The sequence below is a fragment of the Natator depressus genome, chromosome 1 (assembly GCF_965152275.1).
Source record: "Natator depressus isolate rNatDep1 chromosome 1, rNatDep2.hap1, whole genome shotgun sequence".
NCBI classification, from domain to species: domain Eukaryota; kingdom Metazoa; phylum Chordata; order Testudines; family Cheloniidae; genus Natator; species Natator depressus.
Window position 1 is genome coordinate 190,818,144 of NC_134234.1, and position 14,266 is coordinate 190,832,409.

At 43.1% G+C, this 14,266-nt stretch overlaps 2 protein-coding genes across 5 annotated transcripts in view; one reads left to right on the forward strand and one right to left on the reverse strand.

Annotated features, from left to right (window-relative positions):
* The window catches only part of HHLA2 (HHLA2 member of B7 family), a 35,956-nt gene extending 33,955 nt beyond the window's left edge, over positions 1 to 2,001 (reverse strand). The window contains exons 1-2 of one of the 2 annotated variants that reach the window (XM_074972826.1): positions 1,684 to 2,001; positions 1,032 to 1,087 (exon numbers count right to left, since the gene is read on the reverse strand). The gene's annotated coding sequence lies outside the window, so the exon portion shown is untranslated. Of the gene's footprint in view, positions 1 to 1,031; positions 1,454 to 1,683 lie in introns of those variants that run through there. The other variant, XM_074972807.1, reaches the window with a different exon arrangement.
* A 451-nt stretch (positions 2,002 to 2,452) lies between these two features.
* The window catches only part of IFT57 (intraflagellar transport 57), a 32,717-nt gene continuing 20,903 nt past the window's right edge, over positions 2,453 to 14,266 (forward strand). The window contains exons 1-2 of one of the 3 annotated variants that reach the window (XM_074972877.1): positions 2,453 to 2,490; positions 8,721 to 8,883. In XM_074972877.1, coding sequence (XP_074828978.1) covers positions 2,468 to 2,490; positions 8,721 to 8,883 — 186 coding nt within the window. In that variant the 5' untranslated portion in view covers positions 2,453 to 2,467. Of the gene's footprint in view, positions 2,491 to 2,722; positions 2,914 to 6,988; positions 7,030 to 8,720; positions 8,884 to 14,266 lie in introns of those variants that run through there. The other 2 variants (XM_074972861.1, XM_074972868.1) reach the window with 2 other exon arrangements.

Consider the following 14,266-nt stretch of genomic DNA (forward strand, 5'->3'; position numbering starts at 1 on the left):
CGTATCTATTTATCTTCTTACTATATGTTCCATTCTATGCATCCAATGAAGTGGGCTGTAGCTCACAAAAGCTTATGCTCAAATAAATGCATTAATCTCTAAGGTGCCACAAGTGCTGGAAATGGCCCACCTTGATTATCATACACATTGTAAGGAGAGTGATCACTTTACATAAGCTATTACCAGCAGGAGAGTGGGGTGGGGGGAGAGAAAATCTTTTGTAGTGATAAAACACCCATTTTTTCATGATTTGTGTGTATACAAACATCTTCTGTATTTTCCACAGTATGCATCCGATGAAGTGAGCTGTAGCTCACGAGAGCTTATGCTCAAATAAATTGGTTAGTCTCTAAGGTGCCAGAAATACTCCTTTTCTTTTTACAAGTACTCCTGTTCTTTTTGTGGATACAGACTAACATGGCTGCTACTCTGAAACCTTAAATTTCCAAACTCATTTACTGCAGCTGAAAGATTTTGGGGACAGGAGAAATCTGTTCCCAGTAGGTATTTGTATGCAGCTGGGTTTGTGCCTTTCATGGAGCAGCAGATGAATTTCATCCTCTAAAAGCGAGGTGCTACCAAGCTGACACTGACAATGGGAAACGGACATGCTAAGGCCAAATTTATCCTCAGGAGCAAGTGGAAACCATCCCACTTCCCAAACCCCTAGACTTACCCTCCCAAAAACACAGGGGTGGAGCCTTCACACATCCTTGTTCTTAAAACTCTACCAACTCTCAACACCGAAACCCTGCCAGACCCCAGAGACACGGGGGGGGGGGGGGGGTGAGGTAACCTCTTTTATTGGACCCACTTCTGCTGGTGAGAGAGCCAAAGCTTTCCAGCTTACCCACAGCTCTGGTTCAGGTCTGGGAAACTAACTCCATGCACCACAGAGAGACAGACCACACCACACGATCCATCATCTACAGCCAAGCTCTGCGATACAACTGCATTTGCTCCAACCCCTCAGACAGAGACAAACACCTACAAGATCTCTATCAAGCATTCTTACAACTTACAATACCCACCTGCGGAAGTGAAGAAACAGATCGATAGAGCCAGAAGAGTTCCCAGAAGTCACCTACTACGGGACAGGCCCAACAAAGAAAATAACAGAACACCAGTAGCCATCACCTTCAGCCCCCAACTAAAACCTCTTCAACGCATTATCAAGCATCTACACCATATCCTGAAGGACGACCCATCGCTCTCACAAATCTTGGGAGACGGGCCAGTCCTTGCCTACAGACAGCCCCCCAACCTGAAACAAATACCAGCACACAAATCAGATGTCAAGAATTATAACATAACCAGTCGGAGAACACTTCAATCTCTCTGGTCACTCGATTTCTGATCTCAAAGTGACTACCCTTCCAACAAAAAAACTTCGAAAAAATGGACTCCAACGAGAGACTGCTGAATTGGAATTAATTTGCACATTGATACAATTAACTTAGGCTTGAATAGAGACTGGGAGTGGTTGAGTCATTATACTAAGTAAAACTATTTCCCCTTGTTTATTCCCCCCCCCCAACCCCCCACTGTTTCTCAGAGGTTCTTGTTAACTCCTGGAAATGTGCTGGAAATGGCCCACCTTGATCATCACTTCAAAAGGTTTTCTCTCCCCCCACCCCACTCTCCTGCTGGTAACAGCTCATCTTATGTGATCACGCTCCTTACAATGTGTATTTTTTTCATGGTCTGTGTGCATATAAAACCTCCTCACTGTACTTTCCACTTTATGCATCCGATGAAGTGAGCTGTAGCTCACGAAAGCTGATGCTCAAATAAATTGGTTAATCTCTAAGGTGCCACAAGTACTCCCGTTCTTTCCACAGAGACAGCAAGGGCGCGAGCGGACCCCCACCCCGCCCAGCCGCAGCCAGTCGCGCCACCAGGCCACGCCGGGGGCTTCAGCTCAGCCACGTTCCGCTCCGCCTCGCAGCCAAGGGGCAGCGCCCCCGAGGCGTCCGCCGCCCCCTCCCCGGAGCGTGCGCAGCAGAGACAGCGTGTGGGGGTCGCTTCCCGCCCGCTCGCTCCGTGGGCGGGCGGGGCGGCTGCTGCGGGTCCCCCGCCTGCTCCCCACCGTGCGGGCCCGTGGCGCTGGCAGCGCCCCCCCCTCCGGGCTGAGGGTGAGACGTCACCCGCCCACCGCTCAGACTGCGAAGAAGGAGTAGGGGCGGGGGCGGCCTTCTGGCCGTTCCTCCAATCACCTCTCGGCTCTGGCACTCAGCCCCGCCCCCTTGTGCGCTCCTACGGCTCCTCCCGCCCCTTTTTGCGCTCAGCCAATCAGTGGGCGGGGGAGATGAAGCGAAGCCTGCCCTCCCCCCACCGGAAGACAGGGCAGTGACTGCTCTGCAACGTATCCATGCGACCCAGTCTCTAGGGTTTTGCTCTACAGTCTTCGAGCGGAAGTGACGGACGCAAAATGCGTAGCCGAGACTGAAGCCCGTTTCATCACAGGATGAGGGGGCGGGGCTCTGAGAGGTGATTGGATGAGTGAGCGGGGGGGGCGGGCCTGTGCCAGAGTCTGGGAAGATGATTGGTGGAAAGTATTCAATGGCGCGGCCTGAGCCACAGCGGGGAAATGATTGGTAGCTCAGAGTAGCGGCAGCCGCTGGGAGAGGCGTGGCGAAGAGGTGATTGGTCAGGGGGTGGTGTTTGTTTCCCCGGTGACGCGGCTGGGCTGCGGGTCTGACGCTGCGGTGGGGGGCTGCTGATGGCGGAGGAGGCCGCCGGGGGCGCCCGCCGCGGCGGGGAGGAGCTGGAGGCGGCGGTGGCGGCGGAGCGGGGCCCGGGCGCGGCCTATCACATGTTTGCGATGATGGAGGATCTGCTGGAGAAGCTGAAGCTGCTGAACTACGAGGAGGAGGCGGCGCTGCGGCGCCACCATTTGCGGCCCCTGTCCAGGTGACCCCTGACCCGGCCGGTGACCCCTGACCCCCGCTGCCGCCCCGGGACTCGGGCCCATTCTCCTCCCGCCCCACCCACACGCGGGGGAGGGGCAGGGGACGGTGTCCCCGGGAGCGGGGCCTGCTGGGATTGAAGAGGCGGTGCCCACCCCCGGCAGCCACAGCTCAGCACTGGGACGGGCTATGCTCTGCCAGCGTCGGGGGCGGGCCTGGTTTCTCTCACCCTCTTCTCTGTGCTGGGCACGGGGGCCGCTGGGTCTGACCCCACCGCAGTCTGGGTGCGTGGGGCATGGGGATGTATGTGGGCCTCTTGGCAGCAACTCCCCCCCCCCCCGCACCACACACACACACACACCCCCCGGGGAGAGTAGGAGTGGTTTGCTGCTCGCTTCTTGGACGGGAGTGGGTTTTGTCGTGGACCAGGACCCTGTTGTGCCAGGCCCTGTACAGCCCAGGAAAAGAAAGATGGTCCCTTTTCCAAAGAGCTGACAATCTAAGCATGAGGTGGGAAAGAACGGGCTCGGACAGAATGGGGCGCACAAGGAAAGGGCAAGATATTCGTTAGCAGGATTGGCACTGGTTGCAGTACGCAAGCTGCCTACTTATGCCCTGGTCTACGCTACAAACTTAAGTTGGTAGAACTACATCACTCAGCAGTGTGGAAAATCCACCCCCTGAGCAACATAGTTATACCAATCTAGCTATGCTTTCCCCTTGTCATAGGTAGCATTTTCACTAAGCCTTACAGTACTGCAGCTGCAGCACTATAAAACTATGTCTACACTAGGGACCTTATGACACAACAACTGAACTGCTGCAGCTGTGCTGCTGTAAGGTCTCCTGTGTAGCCGCCCTATGCCAGCAGGAGAGAGCTCTCCCGCGGACATAATTAAACCACCCCCATCAAGTGGCAGTAGCTATGTGTCTCCTGCCGACTCAGCTCTGTCCACACTGGCGCTTTTGGCAGTCGGGGGGTGTTTTTTTTTTTTTGCACCCCTGACCGACAAAAATTTTACCAACAAAAGTGCTAGTGTAGACATAGCCTAAGTGTAGACAAGCTCTAACTCTTGTCAAGTTTATTAACTTCCCAAAAGTCTTGTTTTTTTTTCTTTTTCTTTTTTTTGAAGTTTGTGTCTGTTTTTAAAAATAAGTATTATGAGATATTCAGGTTTCATCTGCCTTGAATAACTACAGAGACTGGAGAACTAGTGAAATTATTACTTATACCGTATTAGTGCCCAAAGGCTCCCAATGGGATCAGGGACCCATACTGTTGTGTGAAGTACTTGCATCTAAGAGGATGTGCCAGTTCCTGCCCTGAAGAGTTTACAATCTAAGGTCTCAATCCTACAACTTGTTGTACATTGGCAGATTGCAGTGTTGTCAGGTCTCGTGATTTTTGTCAGAAGTCCCATGAAAATTGGTGTGTTCCTTAAAGCCCTAGCTTTGGAGTCACGGGAATATGAGATTCTTCATTTCTTTTTATATAAAAATAATCTAGCCCTTATTGTTCAGGCATAAAGTATGAAAATGTGATCCTAATACATTGCAAACATTCAAAACACAGAAGGTAAATAAAAAGAACTCTGTTTTTGTTTTGTTTTGGTTTTAAATCTTATTATTTTTAATGCAGTTTTGTGACTTTGGTGCCTTTTTGGACAAGCATGCACTAGTCCCTCCAAGTGACAGGGTCTCTGTGCCCACTAATTTTAGGGGATCCTTCTTACCCTTTTCTGACATGGCTCATTAAACCATACCCTGACTTCAGAAGCCCTGGCAAAAGAAGGTTCAGTTTCAGGCTTAGTGATTGTAGGATGAGGATGGAGTGCACATTTGGCAGACTCAGGGAAAGACTGTGCTGCCTTCCCAGTGTTGCCAATATCATTGTGGCATGCTGCACACTGCATAACACCTATGAGGCACGAGGAGAGCATTTTTGCTTGGAGTGGACTGTAAATGTTGCTGGTTTGCAGGCCCAATACAGCAACCAGAAAGTGCACCTGTCTTTAGTGGGGCTGGATCCAGACAGGCAAAGGATATCAGATATGCCTTGTGTAACCTCATCCTAGGTACACATGGTGATGTAAATGGGGGTGTGTGATGCTTGTAAACTGTTATGAGCCTTGGAATGTATGTGCCACTGCTATGTTTTATGTGGGCTTGGCAGTATACTGAGGTTTCGGTTGCTTGTATAAACATACTGCCCTGGGAAAGGGGTGAAGTCAGCATGAATTGAGTAACCATTTCTGGTGGTTTTGTGGTGGTGGTTGAATAAACAATGCATTTATTTGGGGGGGGGGTATTGGAGGGCGTCTAAACAGTTGAAACCAGTGCTGTCGATTAATCGCAGTTAACTCACACGATTAACTCAAATTATTGTGATTAAAAAAATTAATTATAATTAATCGCTATTTTAATCGCACTGTTAATCTGTAAAATACCAATTGAAATTTATTAAATATTTTGGATGTTTTTCTACATTTTCAAATATACAGATTTCAATTACAACGCAGAATACAAAGTATACACTGTTCACTTTTTATGATTATTTTTTATTACAAATATTTGCACTATAAAAATGATAAAAGACATAGTATTTTTTCAGTTTACCTCATACAAGTACTGTAGTGCAATCTCTTTATCGTGAAAGTGCAACATACAAATGTAGATTTGTGTGTGTGTTATATAACTGCACTCAAAAACAAATCAATGCTGGCTACAAAAGTCCCATGCATTGCAAGGTATGTACGTGCCAGATATGCTAAACATTCGTATGCCCCTTCATGCTTCGGTTGCCATTCCAGAGGACATGCTTCCATGCTGATGACACCAGTTAAAAAAAAAAATGTGTTAATTGAATTTGTGACCGAACTCCTTGGGGGAGAATTGTATGTCTCCGGCTCTGTTTTACCCAATTTCTGCAATATATTTAATGTTATAGTAGTCTCAGATGACTCAGCACATTTTAATTTTAAGAACTCTTTCACTGCAGATTTGACAAAACACAAAGCAGGTACCAATGTGAAATAGCTACATCACTCAACCCAAGGTTTAAGAATCTGAAATGCCTTCCAAAATCTGAGAGGGATGAAGTGTGGAGCATGCTTTCAGAAGTCTTAAAAGAGCAACACTCCAGTGCAGAAACTACAGAACCCGAACCACCAAAAAAGAAAATCAACCTTCTGCTGGTAGCATCTGACTCAGATGATGAAAATGAACATGCATCGGTCTGCATTGCTTTGGATCGTTATCGAACAGAACCTGTCATCAGCATGGATGCATGTCCTCTGGAATGGTGGACGAAGCATGAAGGGACATATGAATCTTTAGCACATCTGGCATGTAAATACCTTGCAACGTCGGCTGCAACCGTGCAATACGAACACCTGTTGTCACTTTCAGTGACATTGTGAACAAGAAGCAGGCAACATTATCTCTTGCAAATGTAAAAAAACTTGTTTGTCTGAGTGATGGGCTGAACAAGACTGAGTGGACTCATAGGCTCTACAGTTTTACATTCTTTTATTTTTGAATGCAGTTATTTTTTGTACATAATTCTACAGTTTTAAGTTCAACTTCCATGATACAGAGATGGCACTACTGTACTTAGGTGACCTGAAAAATACTATTTTGTTTTTTACAGTGCAAATATTTGTAATCAAAAATAAATATAAAGTGAGCACTGTACACTTTGTATTCTGTGTTGAAATTGAAATCAATATATTAAAAAATGTAGAAAACATTCAAAAATATTTAAATGTTTTATTATCGTTTAATCGTGCAATTAATCGCGATTAAATTTTTAATCGCTTGGCAGCCCTAGTTAAAACCTAAAATTGGAAGCCCTAAGAATGTTTCCCAGTTATATTTTTTGTAGGCGGTAGAGCTTTAATATGGAGATCGTTTCATATGGATTCAGATTCTCTAATAAAACCTTTTTCTAAAACTTGGACTTGTCCTATGTTAGAACCAAAAGAGTTTAAGAACAAAGCATACTATAGTAACATTGAAAAACCTCCTTTGCATAGATAGATTTTTTTTTTTTTTTTTTTTTTTAAGAGGCTGGTGACTGAACAGCGTAACAATGAATGGAGACGGCTAGTGAATTACAGAGGTGGGCACTACAAGTATGCCCTGCTCCAGAATCTGGCTGATCATTTGGAGTTTCTACCACCTGGTTTTCAAGCTTCACCAGCCTGGCGTGGATGAAAAGTTGGGCAAAAAATCAATAATATGCTGAGCTAGGGTGTGCGTGCTATATAGCTGTAGAATTGACAGCCTCCCTCTCGCACCGCAGACAGCATACTGCGACTAAACAGGGGCCTAAGAAAATATAGCCATCCTCAGGGAGCTTTGTTGCCATTGGGACTTGTAATGAAAGCAGCCTAGGACACTACAGCAATGCCAACAGCAGTGAAACTCGAAACAGCGCTCCAGCATGACCGTTACAAACAGACCGGTAGCTTCCTGAAATATGCACTTGTGCCTGCTACCCAGATCCCTTTTTGTAACAATAAGCATCTTGTAAAATAAGCATGCTTTAGTAAATACTAATCTAAACAAAGCTAGTTGCATCTCAGTTGTTTTTCCTCTCTGGGAATCTATCTTGGATCCCATGTGGTGTTGGGGAGCAGGGAAATGGCGCCACAGAAATGGCATTGCTTCTCTTCTCAACAGAAGCTAAATAAACCTCCTGCATGTAATATCTTCCGAAATAACAGTTAAATGGATCATAGCCCAAAATGCCTCCCATTTAATAATAACAAAGAATGTGACTTCCACTTGCCAGGCACTGGGTCCTTCTGATTTGCCTCTTCCTCTTTGGGCTTCTTCCTTGGCCCCTCTACGAACAGTTCTTCCAAATGTCTAATATTTCATTTAATGAGCTTTCCTGATAAATGTAAGGAAGTCTTTTTAAGGAATGTAAGTTTTGAAAATTAGCCATTTGTTTTAGTATTTTCCTAGATGGGTTTATATTTAAATTTGGAATTAATTCTTTCCTGACTTTTTTTTTTTTTTAAATTAGGGTTAACAGCCCTTTGATATTGATTATTTATTTATTTTGCTTATTGTTTTTCTATAGATTTATTACCAATTTTTTTCATTTGGCCACTCATGGGAATTGAAACTAATTATTTTCACACTGCATTTTTTTCCTTTAGTGAAACATTAGAAATCTACCATCAGTCAAATTAATGTTATTCTGTGTACAATTTGTTGGAAGGAACATTTTGCATAGACCCTTGCAAGGTAATCACTTGATGGTGATTCTTTGGAATAATAGGGCCAGATTCTGAATTCATGGAAGTCAGTGGGAAGGGGGAAGAGAATTGAGCCCACTGTATTTTAAGGGTCTGAGAGCGCTGTAGAAGAGTTATTTGGGGTTTTATAAAAAGCAAGAGGCTAGCTCAATTCAGAGTAATTGAAACTGCATGAGCCAGGTGGAGAGGGAGGACCAAGGTCTGTTTGGTTCCACAGGGGACTCCAAAAACACTCTCAAATTATTTGCTCATTAAGACATACTTGTTGGTTGCTCATTCATTAAAGGCTGGAGATGTGAACTGCATGTAAAGCCTGTAGTCTTATAGAAATTAGTCTTTCTATGTGTGTCACATACATGATAGATACTAGTGGCTTGGGTGGTCTCATTTTGTGACCTTATTTATGGTGGAAGCTACTAAAAGTGAGTAGCTTATCACAAACTAACTTGTGAAGGAAACTGCTTTCTAATGCTGTGTTGCCCTATATCTGAGGCTTCTCAGGTTCAGAGAATCCCATATTTAACTTTTTTCCCTTTTTAAACAGGCACTACTTTGCATTGCCCATTAATCCCGGCGAGCAGTTCTACATGTTTTGCACTCTTGCTGCTTGGCTGATTACTAAAGCAGGACATCCCTTCGAACAGCCACAAGAATATGATGACCCCAACGCAACAATATCAAACATACTCTCAGAGTTGCGATCATTTGTAAGTGTTGAAAATATTTTTGTGTTTTCAAAGGTGTGTTAGATGTGCTTATAAACTTTAGAAATGGTAGTAATTGCTTCTTCAATCTCTATGCTTACAATTCTGAAGACTTGACAGACTGTTGTTAGTTGTAAGTTTCATACCATGAAACTTAACATGAAGCTTATAAAGTCTGGGGCCGCTAATTCCCTGGAGTGAACTGCAAAAATGGCTTCATTCTACAGTAAGCTTTCTCTTAACCTTGATTGCTATTATCACACACACGCAGCTCTGAGTAGTTCATAGATTCCAAGGCCAGAAGAGACTGTTACGATCATCTAGTGAGTCTGATTGCCTGTATAACACTGGCCATAGAACTTCCCCAAAATAATTCCTAGATCATAACTTTTAGAAAAACCTTCAATCTTGGTTTAACAATTGCCAGTGATGGAGAATTCACCATGACTCTTGGTAAATTGTTCCAATGGTTAATTGCCCTCACTGTTAAAAATTAATTCCTTTTTTTCCAGTCTGAATTTGTCTAGCTTCAGCTTCCAGACACTAGGTCTTATTATACATATGTTGCTCTCCTCAGGATACCCAGAACTGTAAGCAACTGTTCAAGCTGGAGCTTGAATGTCTACACTGCAGTTTTATAGCCCCACAGCCCAAGGCCCTCAAGCCAGAGTCAGCTGACGTGGGCCAGCCGGGAGTGTTTTATTGCAGTGTAAACATATCCTGTGTTACTCCTCTGCCACAGCAACTGAGAGCTGTGCTGTTGCTAAACTGTGTCTCAGCTCCCTTTTGACACTCCAGTCTATCTGCCTTGCCAGCAAACTCCGCGAGACTCTGCCAGTCCAAACCTTGCCTTGCAGGTAACGATCAGTGCACCCCAGTTTCTCTGTTCCCCAGAAACATTTCCCTGCAGTTTCCAGTCCCTCACTGTAAACACACACAAATTATTAAGGTCACTGTCGCCAAAGAGGCAGAGCGGTCATCAGCCTAAGTATATTATCAGTGCTATGACCTTTATCCATCAAACTTGTAATCTCATCAAAAAGATACATTAAGTTAGTTGGTACCTAAGTTACCACTAATTTTTTAGTTCTATGATCAGTTCCTCTTTATCTGTCAAGACAAGGTCCACTACTCATTTGTGCTTATATGTTGTCTGCTTTAACCTGTAAATAACTCTCTCTCTTTTTCCTACTTAATAAACCCTTAATTAGTTTACTATAGAATTGGCTACCAGTGTTTGTCTTTGGTTGCATGTTGGATGCAACACTTTCTGAATCAGAAATTCCAAGGATATTCTATTACCAGGACAGTATATGTCACTCTAATTGAAGTTCCCATGATCACATAGGGTTTTTTCCCCAAGACATTATAGTTAGGCACGTAAGAAGCTGGTCATTCTGTTCCTTTGTGTGATTTGGTGTTCTCTAGCGGACACCAACTAATACCCCATCTCATGTTTTATCTGCATTCACTGTCGTTTTCTTCCAAGTTATCAGTGACTGGGAAACAGGTAATGCCATTTTTTACCTAGAATGCCTCTCTCCCTCCCCTTTTATATATGTCATGCTGTATGGAGTGGTTCACAGCCGTGATTGCAGTCCTCAGAGCAGACTGTCAAAGCCGGACAGACACAGCAAACTGATGGTGTGCGCTGTAATTAGGTTTCACCAACCCAGTAACAAATGTGAACTCCTGGATCACTGTAACAGTCTTATCATGGAGTCACAGACAGCCCCTTGAGCACTCTAGTCTATCTTGCCATCCAGGCGAACTGGACTTAATGATAAATGGTCACTTAAACCAAAACTCACAAAATATTCAGGTTGCTCCCCAGTCCCAAGAGACCGATCGCTTACCTCAGATCAATTTGTACCTTAGATCTCACACCAAAGACAACACTGGTAGCCATTTCTGTAGTAAACTAATTAAGGATTTATTAAGTAGGAAAAAGAGAGAGAGTTATTTACAGCTTAAAGCAGGCAACTTATAAGCACAAATGAGTCACAGTCTATGGTTCCAAAAGGTGACAGAGATGCAGTAATCTATCCACTGAATGTTTTTAGGGCTAACCCAGAATGACCCTGTGGGGGTCTCTGCTTTTTGTTTCTTAGCTCAACCCCTGTGAGAGCTCAAACAGCAAAGAGAGAATCAGTTTCTCCTTGTCAGGGACTTTTATCCAACCTGATGAGATGAGTTCATGTGTAGGTCTCTCCTTCCTGGAGGGAGTATGGAATGCAATCAACAAAGTCTCTGTCCTTTGATGCTACATGATATGTCATGTGCCTTCAATGGGCAATGGATGAGCACTTTATTTTAATCAGTGCTCCTTTTCCTGTTTGGTGAGTTACACAATTACAGAGGTTTACAGTGCAAATACTCAAGATAACTTTATACCATGGGCCATAAAGATTATGAAATGCTGGTAGGAATCATATATATATAATCACTTATAAAGTCTAAAGTCTAAACACATCCATAGCAATTTAACATCTAATATCTATTTTAGTAATGCCAACACACAGGTAAGCAAGACTGGTTTCCAGCTATGCATCTGTAACTGTTCAGGGAGGCCTGGGGCCATGGCACAAGCTGGCACCTGGTCTGCAAGCATCACAATAACCATTGATTTTAGCATTGCAGTCATGTGAATCACTGCACCAGGTTTCAGTAATACCAGCTAGAATAAATTTATGATAATTAAATGAGTGATTCCAATTGCTCTTATTTGTTACCTAGGCTCTTAGCATTGGTGTATAGGCAATTCAGGAATTTCTTCTCTTCATGTTCTTTGCTTCCTTGAAAAACTTTGTTCTCAATCTCTCTTTTTGTGTTAAGTGAGTGTTTATATCATCCTTCTTTTTAACCTTCCCCTTTTGTTTTTAGTTTAACGCCCCCCTGCTAGACAGTTTGTCCCTCAGGAGATTAGCCAATCTTCTAAGGGGAGAGAGGGCTGAAGTTTGGATGGCCTCCACCTCAGTAGAAGAGGAACCAGTGTTCCGCAAAAATAGTTGAGTTTAGCATTCTGTAAAATGTGTTAAATCAGACTTACTTTTTCCATTGCTACAAAAGATGCCTGGGAAATACACTGTTATATACACACTGAAGATTTTTCTCTTAAAAAATGTTGTACAAATGTTAATGTTCCTATTCCTGTTGAAATCAATGGTAAAATTCCCATTGATGTTAGTGATTCAGAATTAGGCTCATACTTTGGAGTTCTTTATTTTTCTATTAAGGAATAAAAGTCTGACACAAACTGCTCTGTTAACAGGAACTATAGGGAAATGTTTTTCCAACAAAGTTGGAATTAAATTAAAAGAATTAAAATTGAATTAAAAGAAAGAACTGATGAGGATAGATATTCCATGGACAGCAACTACAGGAGGGTTACAACCAAACAATACTCCACAACCAATAGCTATTCAAAACCTATTGTAAAAAGAGAAACTATATAATGAATACTCTGTTTTAAAATATTTAAAGTGACATCCTATGGAAACGTCTAATAATGGAGCATCTCCTTGGAATGGTAAGGATGTTCTTCCATAAACAAAAAGGACAGTAATAAACAGAAAAATTATAAACAAGAACATGAGCAGACCGTATGCTGGTGAGAACCTGCTGCTTCTCCTCCCATACCCTATTTTCTGCTCTGTTTGTTCCTTGCCTGTTTCTCATTTACCCCTGCCTGCCTCCTTGCCCATTTAGCTGCCTTGCTGCTCTTGATTCTCCACAATCGTTGTTACCCTCTCAGAGATACTCCCAGGACTCCCACCTCTCATTAGCTATTGATTTCTCCCTCCCCATTTGGCTGCAGATTTTTTCCCCAAGGATGTGGGGGGAGGTGTGGTCACTTGAGGGGTTCCTTCTGTGCCATTCTGTTAGTTTCTTTCATAAGTTGTGGAAGTTCCTATCATTGTTCTCCCTAAAATTGGCAACAGCCTTACATTATGCAGCTCTTAGAGGCCCACGTATCACTGCTGAATCATGACGTAAATATTTTAGCAAAAATATTAGCTAGCTGATTGCAGTCCATGCTCTCAGTTTATATAAACCCAGATCAAACTGGATTCATTAAAGATAAACAAATTCAGATGCTATTCAGTGAGTCCTTGGAATAATCCGTAATTCCAGATCAAAACAAGATCCCCCATTTGTTTTGTTATCACTTGACACAGAGAGCGAGCTTTAGAAACGGATAGTTACACTCTATTCTAAGCCATGTCCTGTATGGAAGTTGGCCCTCCAGTTCCTTAAATGGATAAATGCTATTTACACAGGCCCAAAAGGAACTGTGCAAGTTAATAGGACTAAATCTTCCCTCTTTGAATTACACAGACAGCCTAGGCAGGGGTGTCCATTGTCTTCTTTACTTTTTGCGCTGGCCATAGAGCTGTTTAAACAGGAGATAGATTATTGTTCCTATAACAGGAATAGAATTTGAAGGAACACATCAGAAAATAGCTTTATTTGCTGATGATATGAAATTATTTTTATCTAACCCAAACATTTCCCTAAAACTCATATTTAAAGAAATTCATGACTTCAGGAAAGTGTCTGGACTCAAAGGAAATTGTCACATCTGAAATGCTAGCTATCTATATATTTGCCAGACTCTGAAGTCCTTCCAGAAGATATTTGGGTACAAATGGACAACAAATTCTATAAAATACCTGGGAATTCAAATCTCAAACAACCTAGAGCGCCGTGATTTAAATGTGGTTCAAGATCTGGATATTTGCAGAGAGTTTTAAAGAATGGGGAAGCCATTGACTACATATGGTTGGCCAGCTATTCAGCAAAGAAACTTTTCTAACTTATTTAGAAATCGAAACCAACTTTAACCATCCTACTCTCCAATGGTACCATTACTTTCAAGTGTGACATTATTTGTCCCAACTTTCTAGAAAAACTGTCATATACAGAAAGCTAACTTGAATAGAAGTGATGGAGTCAGGCCAGTTAGGAAACATAAAAATAACTACCGGTAATTTTACATCAGTCTTTGCAGACAACTTTCCTAACAAAAACATGTCCATATATGATCTGTTGGGGAAAGGACCTGGACAGACAAATTACCCCAGAGGAATGAGATTTGAGCTGGAAAAGAAGACTGTCACTCTCGCTCTGTTGCATAAAAGAAAGTTTCTTAAGATACTGTTTGAATGGCACCACATGCCAGTCAGGTTAAAAATTTATCCCCATTCCATCTTTATATCTATATTGGAGAAATTGTGGTGAAAGAGATTTTATGTCCAGCCATTAGAGAGTATTGGGATGTGATTCATAATCAAATATTAAAACTTGTTGGATACTTAACGCTCCTGCGGCTTTCTGGTGGAAATGGTCACACAAAAGGGAATGAATTAATTTCTCATGTGCTAGT